At 37.7% G+C, this 17,097-nt stretch overlaps 1 protein-coding gene across 1 annotated transcript in view; it reads left to right on the forward strand.

The window, feature by feature from the left end:
* Positions 1 to 17,097, forward strand: part of LOC121373922 (tyrosine-protein kinase HTK16-like) — a 35,058-nt gene that overhangs the window by 7,595 nt on the left and 10,366 nt on the right. The window contains exons 3-7 of the mRNA XM_041500782.1: positions 3,161 to 3,304; positions 5,253 to 5,390; positions 9,904 to 10,019; positions 12,547 to 12,687; positions 16,537 to 16,642. Coding sequence (XP_041356716.1) covers positions 3,161 to 3,304; positions 5,253 to 5,390; positions 9,904 to 10,019; positions 12,547 to 12,687; positions 16,537 to 16,642 — 645 coding nt within the window. The remainder of the gene's footprint in view (positions 1 to 3,160; positions 3,305 to 5,252; positions 5,391 to 9,903; positions 10,020 to 12,546; positions 12,688 to 16,536; positions 16,643 to 17,097) is intronic.

Here is a 17,097-nt window from a genome sequence, read left to right on the forward strand (position 1 = left end):
AAACGGCATCCAACACATCTTTATGAATTTTGCACACGTTGTCAGTTTGATGTGTGCAAAAGAGATGCTGGAGCCAATGCAACCTCTCGTGAGTGCGCTACAGGGTAGACTTACGGACGTTTACTTTGGCTTCCAGAACTTGTCACCAGTTCATACAACGATATTCGTCTTGAAATGGACAGCTGTTTTGATCGACTATATGAGAAGATACTAAACCTTTCCGACTTGATTAGTGTATAGAACAACGGCCACGACTTTGCAGTAGACAACAAAGTTGGGACAATCATCCATCAGATTCAGTATCTCAATATTGGCAAAGTACCGTTGCTATACCTTTCCTGGATATAATATGAGACGAACTTGACTCGTTTTAGTAACGAAAAGAGGGCACACTATGAGCTTTGTGCTTCAATTCCAGAAGGAATCGCTGAAAAGGATGATATTAATGTTGTGGATCTTGGAATGATCCTGTACCAGCAGTGGAGCCATGCGATTCCCATTCTGTCAGCATTTGAGTGCAAACTTTTGAGATGGAAAAATTATTGCAAGTGACAAGTTGCTGTCAAATGCCCTATCCACATGTCCGTGACCACTCTGCTTTCCGAACACGCAGATAACACTTTCTTTCCCAACATCAGAGAGCTTCTAAAGATCCTTGCTGTCATACCCATAGGCAGTACAGATGCAGAGAGATCATTCTTGTTCCTTAGACGAATACACACATGACTTCGTACTACCATGGCTACATAGAGACTAGCTGACCTGGCTTTTATCGCAATGCATGGATTTTCTTGTGCAGTGAGCACAAAACAGATTTATTATATTGTAGAAAATAAAATCATCATTATTGCAAAATATGCTGTGCTTTGTTCATCGTCTTTCACGAACACCTGGTATAATATTAATTGATTAGACGGTCATTTGTATGTGCATGTCATTAAAGGTTTTGGCTGTGTATTGATGTCCCTTTGTCTTCTGCCGCAGTTCGTCATCCCATGATCTGACGTTAAAATTAATATACCGGGTATACTGTTACTTCAAAGTTTTGTTCAGGAAGATGCAAATAAATCCATTGCGTTATCAACAATAGTATTCCTGTTGCCAATCAGGTGTACAACTGAACTGAGTATGGCTTGCATCGATAAGGACAAAATTAAATTGTTTTCTATATATTTTGGTATGAATCAGGAAAACGGCAAAAGGTTTATCAACTTTATGGAATTTTAAGTTCATCTTTTTCAAAATTAGCATGTAACTTAAAATGGGAAAAAAATATTAAATTGTATTTTTTCTTATGCTGAATGGGACATGATAAATAAAATTCCATTACGATGCACTGAAAGTAGTGAGTTATGTTGGTTTCAATTTAAAATAATCCATAATATACTTAAGTAAATACATATCTATACAAAATTGGTTATATTTCTTCTCCAATGTGTAGGTTTTGTAATTTAGAACTTGGTACAATGACTCATTTGTTTTGGGAATGCACATTGGTCAACTCTATCTGGACTGATATTCAAAACTGGATTTACATAAAAACTGGTAGTAATATTAAATTTAATATACAAAATGTTACTCTTGGTTTTTTAACTAGAAATAATGATCCAATTAATGCAATTGTTTTGGTTACTAAATACTTATTATTGAAAAGTCATTACAATGCATATGTACCCAATTTGAACTGGATTCAGGAAGAGTTGACCGATTACTATTATATAACAAAGACTATTGCTTTTTGTTCCTGTAATTCTGATAGATTCACCAAATTTGGTCAATTTGCCACAATTTATTTAAAATGTAGGTTTTGGTGGGGTTTTTTTTTTTTTTTTTTTTATTTTCTTGTTGGTGGTTTTGTTATCCCGAATATTGAGTACATAATTGGCCTCTCTTGCTGGGTGGTTGTTGGTTTTTTGTCTCTGTGGAGAGAAGAAAAGAAATTGATATATTAAATCTTCATGTAACTATGTACTATACTTATGTCTCTCTTATTATGTATGTGGATATCATGTTAATAAAAATGGGGGAAAAAAACAAACAAACTTTATGGAATTATTAATTAGGTCTTCGAAAATCAGTGAAATAAGGTTCTAAAATGTCCAGAATGCCGAAACTTCACGGGAATTTGCCCCCGAAACCTTCACCATGGGTAAGCCCCCGCCGGTTCATATTTTTTTCGAGTGACTCTTCTTAAAATAATTTGTATTTCCTGTCATTTTTGTGAATTTTAACTTCTTAAAAACATTTACTATAACACAGAACATCCACATCCCCGAGTAGCCGACTAACGATAGAAGAATATCCAGACGATATCAGTGTCGAGTGTATGCAGATCGATAGTCGCGAACTACATACTAGCGTTAAAATTAAACACACTACCTCGCGTCGGGCTGAGTCCTTAGAAGTGGTAGGTTTTGTTTAACGACACCACTAGAGCATCTTGATTTATTAATCATCGGCTATTGGATGTCAAACATAATTTTAACAGTTTTAGAGAGGAAACCTGCTACACTTTCCCATTAGTAGCCAGAAATCCTACACTTCCCACAGACAGGATAGCACGGGCGTTACTAAGTAGGACGGATCCGGACCGGGGTAAGTAGGTCAGGACCAGTCTAAGTAGAACGTGGCCGGGTCAGTAGGACGGAGCCGGTAGGACGCGGGCCGGGCTGGTAGGTCACCGGCCCCTCAGTGGCTAGGTCACCGGAAAGTAGGTCACGGTCACGGAAAGTAGGTCATGACGCTATACAGGCCCCTATACTACTTCCGTCTCTTTTCAAATAACTCAGCCAGTGCAGTACGACTGGTATACAAAAGGCCGTTGTATGTGCTATCCTGTCTACAAGATAGTGCATATAAAAGATCCGTTGCTGCTAATCGAAAAGAGTAGCCGATGAAGTGTCGATATCGGGTTTCCTCTCTCAATAACGGTGTGGTCCTTAACGATATGTGTTGAGTGCGTCGTTAAATAAAACATTTCCTTCCTTGTAAAATGACCTGAGATTTTTTGTTGTAATTTTAGCGGTGAATTTCTATTTCACCTACCAGGTGTAAAAATGGACTGCCTTTTGCATTTTTTGTAGGCCGCTATTTCGACCCCTGTAATTATATTAATGTATGCGATGTCAGATTCTGTATTTAATGATACATCTTCCCGCAGGTCTTGACCAGCTGATAGTGTACTACAACAATGGCGCACATGAGCTGCCCACCAAGCTGTCGAATTTCTGCAAGGCATGGGCGCCTCCGAGTCACAGCCGTAAATACGGAGTAACCAATCTGCTGCATCGAGCTGTTCTTGGAGGTTCAGTACTCTCTCCTCTTGCTTATCTGTGAGGTGTTATGGGTCGCACGATTGATGTCCTTTAATGGTCTCTCTCAATGATCTTCCTCAGTGATCTCCCTCAATGATCTCATTCAACAATCTCCCTCAATGCCCTTCCATCACATCTCCATAAGTTAAAGAGTTATTTCCCTTCCATCCACACGTCCATTGCTTAAAGAGCTATTTCCCTGCCATCCACATCTTCCATAACTTAGAGTTATTTCCCCTTCCGTCCACATCTGCATAGCTTTAAGACATGGCTTAAAAAAAATGTTTTAAAATCCACTAGCCATGGAATCGGTGATTAAATTGTTTTACTAGCCACAATAAAAAATCCACTAGCCCTACTTTACTTTAAGTTAATACAATTTCACTAAATAATAGTAATAATAGGATATGACACTTAAAGATGGAGATAGAGCTTAAAAACACTAATATTGGGGGTTGGGGTAGGGTCAGGATATTCATATTTACAAAATAGACTTAACTAGCGTTGGACATATAGTACGTCCACAGGGAAAGTCTTTTTTCATACTATAGAATGTACTACAAGTTATTTATTTCTGAGCTGATTGATTTGTAAATTTCACACAAAAATAATCATTTTTATTTAATTTCCAAAAACACGTTAACATTTCTTCTTAAGTCAAACCAAACTGAAATCATTTTCAAAAAACATTTTTACAGAATGATGGGATGGACTATAGACTTCTTTCTCTTCTATCAACATTCTCATAACGTAGTTATTCCCCTTCCATCCATATCTCTATAACCTAGAGTTATTTCCCCTTCGATAACTTAAGTGAAAGGTTTAAGCTGGACCCTAAGTTGGTAAATGTGAGGAATAAAGAAGTATATTTCTCAAATTTGATTTTAATTCACATTTGGAGATTTGGTGAAGAACACTTAAAAGTCTGCACACCAACACCAAAAATAATTAGTCATGTGAAAAAGTTTCCACCAGTGAGTGTTAACCGTGTAAGCAGAGTAAGAGTTGACCGTGTGATCTGAGTAAGGGTTAACCTTGTCACCAGAGTAAGGGTTAACCGTGTAACCAGAGTAAGAGTTGACCGTGTGATCTGAGTAAGGGATAACCCTGTGATCTTAGTGAATGTTATCTCTGTCACCAGAGTAAGGGTGAACTCTCTGACTTGAGTAAGGGTTAACTCTTTCACCGGAGTAAGGGTTAACCATATGACCAAAGTAACTATTATCCAGTGAATTAAACAATGGATCTGGGTGTGGAGATTTCATCAACACTAGACCAACTATCACGGTAGTCTTATAGATTAAACAATGGGCTGGGGTGAGGTGATTCCATTAACGATAGACCAACTATCACAGTGGACCTGTAGATTAAACAATGTGCTGAGGTGTCGTGATTTCATTAACTATAGACCAACTATCACAATTGTCCTGTAGATTAAACAATGTTATGTGGTCAGGTGATTCCATTAACGATAGACCAACTATCACAGTGTGCCTGTAGATTAAACAATGGGCTGGGGTGAGTTGATTTCATTAACAATAGAACAATCATCACAATTGTCATGTACATTAACCCATGGGCTGGGGTGTTAGCTGATTTCATTAACGAGAGGCGAACCATCACATTTGTCATGTAGATTAAACACTGTTATGGGGTAAGGTGATTCCATTAACGATAGACCGACTATCACCATTGTCCTGTAGATTAAACAATGTGATGGGGTGAGGTGATTTCATTAACGATAGACCGACTATCACCATTGTCCTGTAGATTAAACAATGTGATGGTGTGAGTTGATTTCATTAACGATAGACCAACTATCACAGTGTGCCTGTAGATTAAACAATGGGCTGGGGTGTGGTGGTTTCTTCAACTAGACCAAGTATGACAACTTGCAAACGTGTGCTGGGTGTATTGATTAAGATTATTTACTTTCAGGTGATCGCGATCTCGTACATCGCGTGCTGTGTCACACTAAGTGCCCCAAGGTCAATGCAAAGGACTCAAAGGGTGAGATTTATGTCTTATCAGACTTGATTATCATTGAAAATTTATCAGTTCACGATGTGACGATAGGTAATCAATAATGAGTCGCGCACACACACACACACACACACACACACACACACACACATTCCATTTTATAATTACTGTTTTGTAATAGTTGTCGGGATTGGTTAAAATGTTATCACGTGATCTAAAAAACCCAATGTTCATTCTTCCATGAACATGAAAACTGCCCTTTTTCGGAAAACAAATAAAAACAGAATGTTATTACAGGAACTACTTTTTATCAATTAAGTCAACAACGGAATCCCCGAGGATTCCATCTTTTCTATGTTTATCCCAATATCGTCTGCACTGTGAATGACAGTGATTAATTCAGGCTTTAAACGATTCTGGTTTTCACCTAAGACACATAATGTATATGATAGGCCACAAAAACGAAGCTTCTATTAGAAGTTATAGCAGAGAATGCTCAACAAATCAAAAGAGAGACATAAGCGCAGCTCTGCCACATTTCAGAGAAACACCAAATCGAAAAAAAACTAAACTGTTTGCGTTATCATTTGATGTTCAATTAGTTTAAATTTTATCACTGTTTATCCACATTTGATTTAGAAAATTAAAGTTTATAAAACCTTATGTAAATCATAAAATGAATCGGAGATTTGACGAAAAAACAACAACCCCGAACTAACGCGCTATTTATTGCACTCGTTTATTTTGTGAAAGACCATACCACTCGACCGCTACACGGTCTCGTGGTATATATTCTTACGCAAAATAAACGTGTGCAATAAATAAGAAGCACAAACAACGTATATGAAGTTCTGTATATGTATTAACCCGGTTAATAATGGTATGCAAATCTGCAAGGTCTCCAGGTAATGTGTTGTTGTGGGTGGCTCATTTGTTTACAAGCCAACAAGACCTGTATACCTGAGGTAACGTTTTCAGAGATTTAGTTAAAATGCGTGACGTCAACCTAATTCGTGATAATCGTGATGACGTGTTATTACCGATGGCGGCGACTTTAGTATTGTGATTTACTAAAAGTTGAATTAAAATGATATTTTAGAAGTTGTCTAGGATACATAGAATTCGCTACTTGTGTTTTTTTAATATCTTAAATATCTTAAATATCAACCTCGTCTAGTTAATGAGTATTTATTTCGGCAGAGCCTCGACAAATACCGATTAACATATTAAAAAACACTCGTAAGGAATCCTCTATAATTATATTTCATTAAGAATTGACCGCAATTATTTTTTGGTTCATGCTGGAGTTAGCGTTTTTTAGTTTACTGAGACATATATGATTTACAAATTAAGTCACATCGTATTTTAAAACATTACACAAGGCTGCCACAGTATGATTCGTAACGTTAAATAAAGCCATGAAAGGAGTACTTATTGATCACAGATTTAAGAAAGTGTTGTTATGACGTTAAATTAAAAACCGTTTTTGTAAAATATAAAAGAAGGTATTTAACAAATATTAAATACAGAACTAGACCTACGCGGTCTCGTGGTATATATTCTTGCGGAAAATAAAATGTTATACAAAGAAGCGAAAACAACGTATGTAAAGTTGTGTATAATAATTTTATGTAATGTATGTAGCAAAAGGTATGTGAGGAAAGTGTCTGCAGAACAGAACTTTATTACACTCAGGCCGTTCCACAATGTCATTAGATGAATATACATACTAAACAGAGAACAGAACAGAACTTTATTACACTCAGGCCGTTCCACATCGGCATTAGAGGAACATATATAATAAATAGAAAACAGAACAAAACTTTATTACACTCAGGCCGTTCCACAATGGCATTAGATGAACATACATATTAAATAGAGAACAGAACATAACTTTATTACACTCAAGCCGTTCCACATCGGCATTAGAGGAACATATATAATAAATAAAATAAACATGGCAAGACAGGAGGATGGAATAATAACATATACAAATACATATTATTAACCCAGCGGTCACTCATAACAGGGAGAATATTTTCTATATTTTCTCAGTAAGAAATATTCTGCATTGGTCTAACGAACAATACTATTGGTCAGTTTGACGCTAACAAACCAATGACCTTGTTGGCACTAAATATGACGTCATCACGATTTGACAAACACACAAAATGACGTCATGTAGTTTAAAGAGTTTGTGTTTACGGCTCTGTGTTTTTGGTGTTAAATTTATAACAAAATGCCATTTTAATACAATTCATGATAGATTTTGTAGCAGAATAAAGATAACTTGTGTTTTTGAAAACTGTCGATGAACGTGATTAAATTACAAAGTTGTAGTAATTCTCAGAACAGTGCGTAACAGGGGCGTAGCGTGATGTGGACCGGGGGGGGGGGGGGGGGGGGGGGGGGTCGCATATGAACCAAGTGGACCCTTTTTCTATTTTATTTTTGCACCACCAGAAACTCCATATGTATAAACCTGTATGTTTTTGTTCTGAAAGTGGACCATTTCCTGCAGCCGAACAGCCCCCTCCCCAGCCTACGCCCCTGCGTTAAGTTCTATACAGGTTGGCATTCGTGCATGTGCGTCGAAAAAAAAGAAGAAGGTTTTTAGACAAAAAATAGCTGAGGTAATAAATAGAATAACAAACTCGGTACTAGTTATTATCAACTTTATGTCCCTCGTGAAATAATTTTAATTTGTTACTCGCTAAAGCTCGTGACAACTGAACATGATTTCACCCGGGACATAAATTTTATAATAACTGGTAACTCGTTTATTATCCTCTATATACAGGTATTTTCTTGTATATGTTATTAATTGATAATAACTGCAACAGTAGTAGTCATAATAACTACTACTACTACTACTACTACTACTACTACTACTACTACTACTAGTAATAATGGTGGTAGTTGTAGCAGCAGCATTAGTAGTAGTAGTAGTAGTATAACAGTAGTAGTAGTAGTAGTAGTAATGGCAATATCTGGTACAGTAATAATCATAATAATAACAATAATAATAATAATAATAATAATTGTAAAATAGCTAGGAAACAGTTTTGATTGTGACATGAGTTATTCAGTTACCAGGGCGTTGTAAAAACCTGGCAAATTACATTTAGAAATTCCGCCAACTTCTTTAATACACTTATCTTCTTACTGCTCATTAGTTCTTTGAATTTGTAGGTGCTTGGCATTGTATAATAATAAGGATGTAGAACCTTAACTCGGGAATTATGAAAACATTTACATACCCATAAATAATGGAATTCATCACTTTTATCACATACAGCACACAATGTGTCTTCAAATAATGTTATTCCACCTTCCAGTTTCGACAGGTAAATAGTGATTTGACGTTCTACATTTTATAATTAATCTCTACAATCTTTCGGGAATTATATTTAAATATTTTTCCAAAATAAGTTATTCTTTGAAAAGTTGATAGGTTTTGACTTTTGATGACATTGCCATGCTATTGTTCCATATTTGTAATATTAATCATTTTACCTAATTTTAATTTGTTGTGAGAGCCAAGTTAACGATAAAAAAGTATGTGATATCCAAACATCGCTCATTCCTAAATGCAGCAAAATATCTTTTTATACTAGTGAGCAAATTATAATTAATTCTATTTGTAATAGTATGATCTGTCAACACAAATCTGTATAGAAGAAATGGTAATTTTGATTGTTTCCTTGAAATAATGCGTGCCCAGTAACAAACCATTCTTCTGTGAATATTTAATTCCACGGGCACCGTACCTTCCCCAATTCTCCGTATAACATAAATTATGGGGTGGATATTCTTTGTTGGCAATATGTGTCGGAAGAAATTTATTTGAACAGAATCACATATATCGTTTTTTTTTCCATATCCCCAAACTTCGCAATCGCATCACAAGATTGGGAGAACCATTGATTCAAACATTTTAAATGTACACTCAATCGATAGATTATTGCCGTAAACCTTTCTCTTTTTTTTAATTATAAATATATATATATATATATATGCATGGGTGTGGTTTTCTTTCAGCTTTTTATATGATTTATTAAAACAAATTTCATGAAATAATTACAGTAATCTGGAAAAATTACATTTATTTAACTGTGGTTTAGAGTTTTTCAAAATGGACTGGAAAAATAACCTACATCTGTAGCCCTTCCCACAGGGAATACCCTTTTTTCAGATATAAATGAAATTATGAACAAACAGCATTTTTGTAGGACTATGGAACGGACTGTAGTTTATTTTTATACTATGAGATTGAGAGCTTTCAGCTTTTGACAAATATTTCAGCTTTCATTTTTCAATTGATTCGTTATTTTTGATGTATTTTGTCTTTGTTTCCCAATCCCGAGAATTGATTTCACGTCTCTCATTATTTGTGATGTATTTTGTCTTTGTTTCCCAGGCTCGACAATTTATTTCACGTCCCTCATTATTTGTGATGTATTTTCTCTTTGTGATGACACGTCCCTCATTATTTGTGATGTATTTTCTCTTTGTGATAACAGGTCCCTCATTATTTGTGATGTATTTTCTCTTTGTGATAACAGGTCTCTCATTATTTGTGATGTATTTTCTCTTTGTGTCCCAGGCTCGGCAGCGCTGCACATCGCCGCATTCTACGGTTTCGATGACGTCATCGACGCGCTGCTCGATTACAGTGCTGATGTCAAACTGCTCGATACCAACGGCCACACTGCACTTCACGTGAGTGGCCAGTTAGACAGGGGAGCCAGTTAGACATGGGAGGCAGTTAAATGTCGGCAGTTAGACAGGGTAGGCAGTTAGCCATGGGGAGGCCGTTAGACAGGGGGAGGAAGTTAGACACGGGGAGGCAGTTAGGTGAGGCAGTTAGAAAGAGGGGGGCAGTTAGAAAGAGGAGGCTGTTAGACAGGGGAGGCAGCTAGACAGGGGAGGCAGCTAGACAGGGGAGGCAGTTAGACAGGAGGAAGCAGTTAGAAAGAGGGGAAGCAGTTAGAAAGAGGGGACAATTAGACAAGAAGACAGAAACGGGAGGCGTGGGACACGGAGAGGCAGTTAAACAGGGGAGGCAGTTAGAAAGAGGGAGGCAGTTAGAAAGAGGGGGTTGTTAGATGGGAGGCAGTTAGACATGGGGAGCCAGTTAGACATGGGGAGACAGTTAGACATGGAGAGGCAATTGGAAAGGCGGAGGATGTTAGACGGGGAGGATGTTAGACAAGGGAGACAGTTAGACAAGGGTAGGCAGTTAGAGAGGATAGGCAGTAAGACAGGGGACGCAGTTAGATGGGTGCAGTTAAACTGGGAGGCAGTTAGATGGGGAAGGCTGTTAGACAGGGGGGCAGTTAGACAGGGGGGCAGTTAAACAGGGAGGCAGTTAGATGGGGAAGGCAGTTAGACAGGAACAGGCAGTTAGACAGGAACAGGCAGTTAGAAAGAGTGTGGCTGTTAGAAAGAGAGGGCTGTTAGACAGGGGAGGTAGTTAGACAGGGGGAGCACATTAGACTGGGAAGAAGTTAGAAAGAGTGGGCTGTTAGATGGAAGGCAGTTAGACAGAGATAAGCAGTTAGACAGGGAGAGGCAGTTAGACAAGGAGAGGCAGTTAGACAGGGAGGCAGTTAGACAGGGGTAAGCGGTTAGAAAGGGAGAGGCAGTTAGAAAGGGAGAGGCAGTTAGACAGGGGGCTGTTAGACAGGGGAGGCAGTTAGACAGGGAGGCTGTTAGACAGGAGAGGCAGTTAGACAGGGAGGCAGGTAGACAGGGAGGCAGTTAGACAGGGGTAAGCAGTTAGAAAGGGAGAGGCAGTAAGAAAGGGAGAGGCAGTTAGACAGGGAGGCAGTTACACAGGGGGCTGTTAGATGGGGCTGTTAGACAGGAGAGGCAGTTAGACAAGGAGGCAGTTAGAGAGGGAGGCAGTTAGACAGGGGAGGCAGTTGGACAGGGGAGCAGTTAGACAGGGGGATGCAGTTAGACGGGGAAGGCAGTTAGAAAGGGGGGTCAGTTAGAAAGGGGACCAGTTAGACAGGGGAGGCAATTAGGCAGTAGAAGCAGTTAAAACTGGGAAGGCAGTTAGACGAGGGAAGCAGTTAGACAGAGGAATGCAGTTATAGACATGGGGATGCAGTTAGACGGGGGGGGGGGGGGGGGGGGGGCAGTTAGATATGGGGAGGCAGTTAGATAGAGGGAGGAAGGTAGACAAGGGGATGTGGTTATAGACACGGCGATACAGTTAGACCTGGGGGGGGGGGGCAGTTAGACAGGGGGAACAGTTAGACAGAGGGAGATTCAGGGAAGGCAGTTTTTGTGGGGTGGTACTAGTAACGTATATATTGACAGTAATAATGGTCAAGTAGTCACACTGCACTTCACATGAGTGGCCTAGTTAGACATCTTCTAACTGTACATCCACAGGTGTGTATTGTCTCTCACCTCCTAACTGTATATCCCAAAACCTTTTTTTCTAGAATTTATCTTTCAGTGCTTAAAGATACCAAGATGAAATTTTGTACCGTTTATCGCTGTATATTAGCCACCTCAACAGATAGGCAGGCCCCTAATTTCACCCCCCAAAGTCGGCTTCAAAATTATAGACTTCGTATATACGTCGAGTCCTCAAATCTACTGCTCGTCTTCCGTTTGAACTCCACTTTAACACAATTTAAAGATTTGCCAAATAACAAATTAATTCTGCTATATCGATGTGTACATTTGTTTTATTATTATTATTATTATTTTATTTTTTTTAATCTCAGTATCTGTAATCATTTTTGTTCAAATCAGATACCAGACGTTAATAGTCAATTAGGTCCTATAATTGCTTTATCGTCTACCGTTAAAGATTAATTTTAACTTTCTTGGCGATTTACCAATTTCTTTTACAGAGTTATGACCCTTGAACTTAGGAGATATGAAAATTTGTTGGGCCAGATCGGTAACATGTACATATTGCTTTAGCAGAACCTTTTGAATGTTTGTTGAATATAAGTTGATTAATTGTAAATTTTACATCATCAGGTAAATCAAATACACAGTGAAACCTAAACCAGACCAAGACGTGGACCTACTGTTTATCTGATTTAGACAGAATCCAGTATCTAGAGAGTCACATTTTAAAATTTAGAAAATCTGTCACACTGTATTAAAAGTTTGTTTTCACCAAACCCATTTATGAAAGGAGTTGTCTATGTTAACTATTGTTAGAATTATAATTTTCTCTGGTTGACTAAAGTTGTTTTATGATGTGGTTTTGATTCAGAGAGCTTGTGTAAACAATAATCCAAAGACTATCGCCATTCTGATGAGAAAGGGTTGCAGTAACGTCCAAGCGCGGTGTCCTCGCAATGGCTGGGTTCCCTTGCACGTAGCGGCCATGAAAGGTCACATCGTCTGTATAAAGGTAGGTGTTCACTAAACTCTTCTTCACATCAAATCAACTGTATAAAGGTAGGTGTTCACTAAACTCTTCTTCACATCACATCGACTGTATAAAGGTAGGTGTCCACTAAACTCTTCTTCACATCACATCGACTATAAAGGTAGGTGTCCACTAAACTCTTCTTCACATCACATCGACTGTATAAAGGTAGGTGTCCACTAAACTCTTCTTCACATCACATCGACTGTATAAAGGTAGGTGTCCACTAAATGGTTCTTTACAAAATATCTACTGTATAAAGGTAGGTGTCCACTAAATGGTTCTTTACAAAACATCAACTGTCTAAAGCTAGGTGTCCACTAAATGGTTCTTCACGTCACATCAAATGTATAAAGCTAGGTGTCCACTAAATGGTTCTTTACAAATCATCAACTGTATAAAGGTAGGTGTCCACTGAATGGTTCTTTACAAAACATCAACTGTATAAAGGTAGGTGTCCACTAAACACTTCTTCACGTCACATCTACTGTATCAAGGTAGGTGTCCACTAAACACTTCTTCACGTCACATCTACTGTATTAAAGTTAGGTGTTCACTAAACTCTTCTTCAGATCACACCAACTGTATAAAGGTAGGTGTCCACTAAAAACTGCTTCATGTCACATCTACTGTATAAAGGTAGGTGTCCACTAAACACTTCTTCATGTCACATATACTGTATAAAGGAAGGTGTCCACTGAACACTTCTTCACATCAACTGTATACAGCTAGGTGTCCACTAAATGCTTCTTCACATCACATCAACTGTATAAAGGTAGGTGTCCATAAACTTCTTCATATCACATCAACTGTATAAAGGTAGGTGTCCACTAAACACTTCTTCACGTCACATTAACGGTATAAAGCTAGGTGTCCACTAAATGGTTCTTTACATAACATCAACGGTATAAAGCTAGGTGTTCACTAAACGGTTCTTTACAAAACATCTACTGCATAAAGCTAGGTGTCCACTAAATGGTTCTTTACAAAACATCAACTGTATAAAGCTAGATGTTCACTAAATGGTTCTTTACAAAACATCTACTGTATAAAGCTAGGTGTGCACTAAATGGTCCTTTACAAAACATCTACGGTATAAAGCTAGGTGTGCACTAAATGGTTCTTTACAAAACATCAACTGTATAAAGCTAGGTGTGCACTAAATGGTTCTTTACAAAACATGAACTGTATAAAGCTAGGTGTCCACTAAACACTTCTTCACGTCACATCTACTGTATTAAAGGTAGGTGTCCACTAAACTCTTATTCACATCACACCAACTGTATAAAGGTAGGTGTCCACTAAACACTTCTTCACGTCACATCTACTGTATAAAGGTAGGTGTCCACTAAACACTTCTTCACGTCACATATACTGTATAAAGGAAGGTGTCCACTAAACTCTTCTTCATATCACATCAACTGTATAAAGGTAGGTGTCCAATAAACACTTCTTCACGTCATATCTACTGTATAAAGCTAGATGTTCACCAAATGGTTCTTTACAAAACATCTACTGTATAAAGCTAGGTGTGCACTAAATGGTTCTTTACAAAACATATACTGTATAAAGCTAAGTGTGCACTAAATTGTTCTTTACAAAACATCTACTGTATAAAGTTAGGTGTCCAATAAACACTTCTTCACGTCATATCTACTGTATAAAGCTAGATGTTCACTAAATGGGTTCTTTACAAAACATCTACTGTATAAAGCTAGGTGTGCACTAAATGGTTCTTTACAAAACATCTACTGTATAAAGCTAAGTGTGCACTAAATGGTTCTTTACAAAACATCTACTGTATAATGCTAGGTGTGCACTAAATGGTTCTTTACAAAACATCAACGGTATCAAGCTTGGTGTCCACTAAATGGTTCTTTACAAAACATCAACTGTATAAAGCTAGGTGTGCACTAAATGGTTCTTTACAAAACATCTACAGTATAAGGCTAAGTGTGCACTAAATGGTTCTTTACAAAACATCTACTGTATAAAGCTAGGTGTGCACTAAATGGTTCTTTACAAAACATCAACGGTATCAAGCTAGGTGTCCACTAAATGGTTCTTTACAAAACATCAACTGTATAAAGCTAGGTGTGCACTAAATGGTTCTTTACAAAACATCTACCGTATAAAGCTAGGTATGCACTAAATGGTTCTTTACAAAACATCAACGGTATAAAGCTAGGTGTGCACTAAATGGTTCTTTACAAAACATCTACCGTATAAAGCTAGGTATGCACTAAATGGTTCTTTACAAAACATGAACTGTATAAAGCTAGGTCTCCACTAAATGGTTCTTCACGTCACATCAACTGTATAAAGCTAGGTGTGCACTATATGGTTCTTTACAAAACATCAACTGTATAAAGCTAGGTGTGCACTAAATGGTTCTTTACAAAACATCAACTGTATAAAGGTAGGTGTCCACTAAACACTTCTTCACGTCACATCAACTTTATAAAGGTAGGTTTCCACTAAACACTTCTTCACGTCACATCAACTGTATAAAGCTAGGTGTCCACTAAACACTTCTTCACGTCACATCAACTGTATAAAGCTAGGTGTCCACTAAATGGTTCTTCACGTCACATCAACTGTATAAAGCTAGGTGTGCACTAAATGGTTCTTTACAAATCATGAACTGTATAAAGCTAGGTGTGCACTAAATGGTTCTTTACAAAACATCAACTGTATAAAGCTAGGTGTGCACTAAATGGTTCTTTAGAAAACATCAACTGTATAAAGCTAGGTGTGCACTAAATGGTTCTTTACAAAACATCAACTGTATAAAGGTAGGTGTCCACTAAATGGTTCTTCACGTCACATCAACTGTATAAAGCTAGGTGTGCACTAAATGGTTCTTTACAAAACATCAACTGTATAAAGCTAGGTGTGCACTAAATGGTTCTTCACGTCACATCAACTGTATAAAGCTAGGTGTCCACTAAATGGTTCTTTACAAAACATCAACTGTATAAAGCTAGGTGTCCACTAAATGGTTCTTTACAAAACATCAACTGTGTAAAGCTAGGTGCCCACTAAATGGTTCTTTACAAAACATCAACTGTGTAAAGCTAGGTGTCCACTAAATGGTTCTTTACAAAACATCAACTGTATAAAGCTAGGTGTCCACTAAATGCATACTTCACATTACAGGTTGGACACTGCACAAAATCGTAGTGCCAATAGGACCAATGAAAATAAATAGTTACGGACATTTGTCAAATATAACTAGCCCTCAAATTGTTTCACATCTCAGGTTTGAAAAAAAAGACTACGATTACAACTGATTTATATTAAACATTTGTGTTAATTTTGTAATTTCAGATCAGTTTGTTATTTGCCGTATCGCCTTTTTTGTCTAGTGAAACATATTCCCGTGACATAACATTAGAATGCCCTGTGTAACCACCGTTGACTGTGTGGTATCACTGGTAGTAAACGTTTAAACCAGCATACACCTTGTATTATTTTATACTTTGAACTTCTACAGAAGCTACAATGCCACACCTTCAATATGTGATTATTTTGCTTTTTAAAATCTTTCAGATGTTAGTGAAGTTCAATGTCACACCTTTAATATATGATTATTTTGCTTCTTTCAGATGCTACTGAAGTACAATACCACACCGTCAATATCTGATTCTTTTGCTTCTTTCAGATGCTAGTGAAGTTCAATGCCACACATTCAGTATCTGATTCTTTTGCTTTTTCAGATGCTAGTGAAGTTCAATGTCACACATTCAGTATCTGATTCTTTTGCTTCTTTCAGATGCTAGTGAAGTTCAATGCCACACATTCAATGTCTGATTCTTTTGTTTCTTTCAGATGCTACTGCTATACAATGCCACACATTTGCCTCGGAGTAATGACAATAAAACTCCTTGGGACCTTGCAGAACAGTATGGAAGACAAGATTGTGTTCAGTTTTTGGGTGAGTTAGTAATAGGAAAATAGCTGTGCCGGCCTCGGTGGTGTCTTGGTTAAGCCATCGGACATAAGGCTTGTAGGTACAGGGTTCTCAGCCCGATACTGGCTCCCACCCAGAGCATGTTTTAACTCAGTGGGTAGGTGTAACACCACTACACCCACTTCTCTCTCACTAACCACTATCAACTAATAACTATCACATTGTCCTGGACAGACAGCCCATATAGCTGATGTGCGTGCACAGAACAGCGTACTTGAACCTTAATTAGATATAAGCATGAAAATAAGTTGAAATGAATGTTCCATATTGTGTTCCTCTTTTTATCTTTCTTCGTCATTGGCTTATGTGGGTTTTTTTTTTTTTTTATGGGGTGTTGGGTCAGTTTATATAATATGCACTCTTGTTTTCTTTGAACAGGAGTTTATAGATTAGGTCGTCCTGGTGAAATGTCCGATGAA

The sequence above is a fragment of the Gigantopelta aegis genome, chromosome 1, assembly GCF_016097555.1.
Source record: "Gigantopelta aegis isolate Gae_Host chromosome 1, Gae_host_genome, whole genome shotgun sequence".
Lineage (NCBI taxonomy): Eukaryota > Metazoa > Mollusca > Gastropoda > Neomphalida > Peltospiridae > Gigantopelta > Gigantopelta aegis.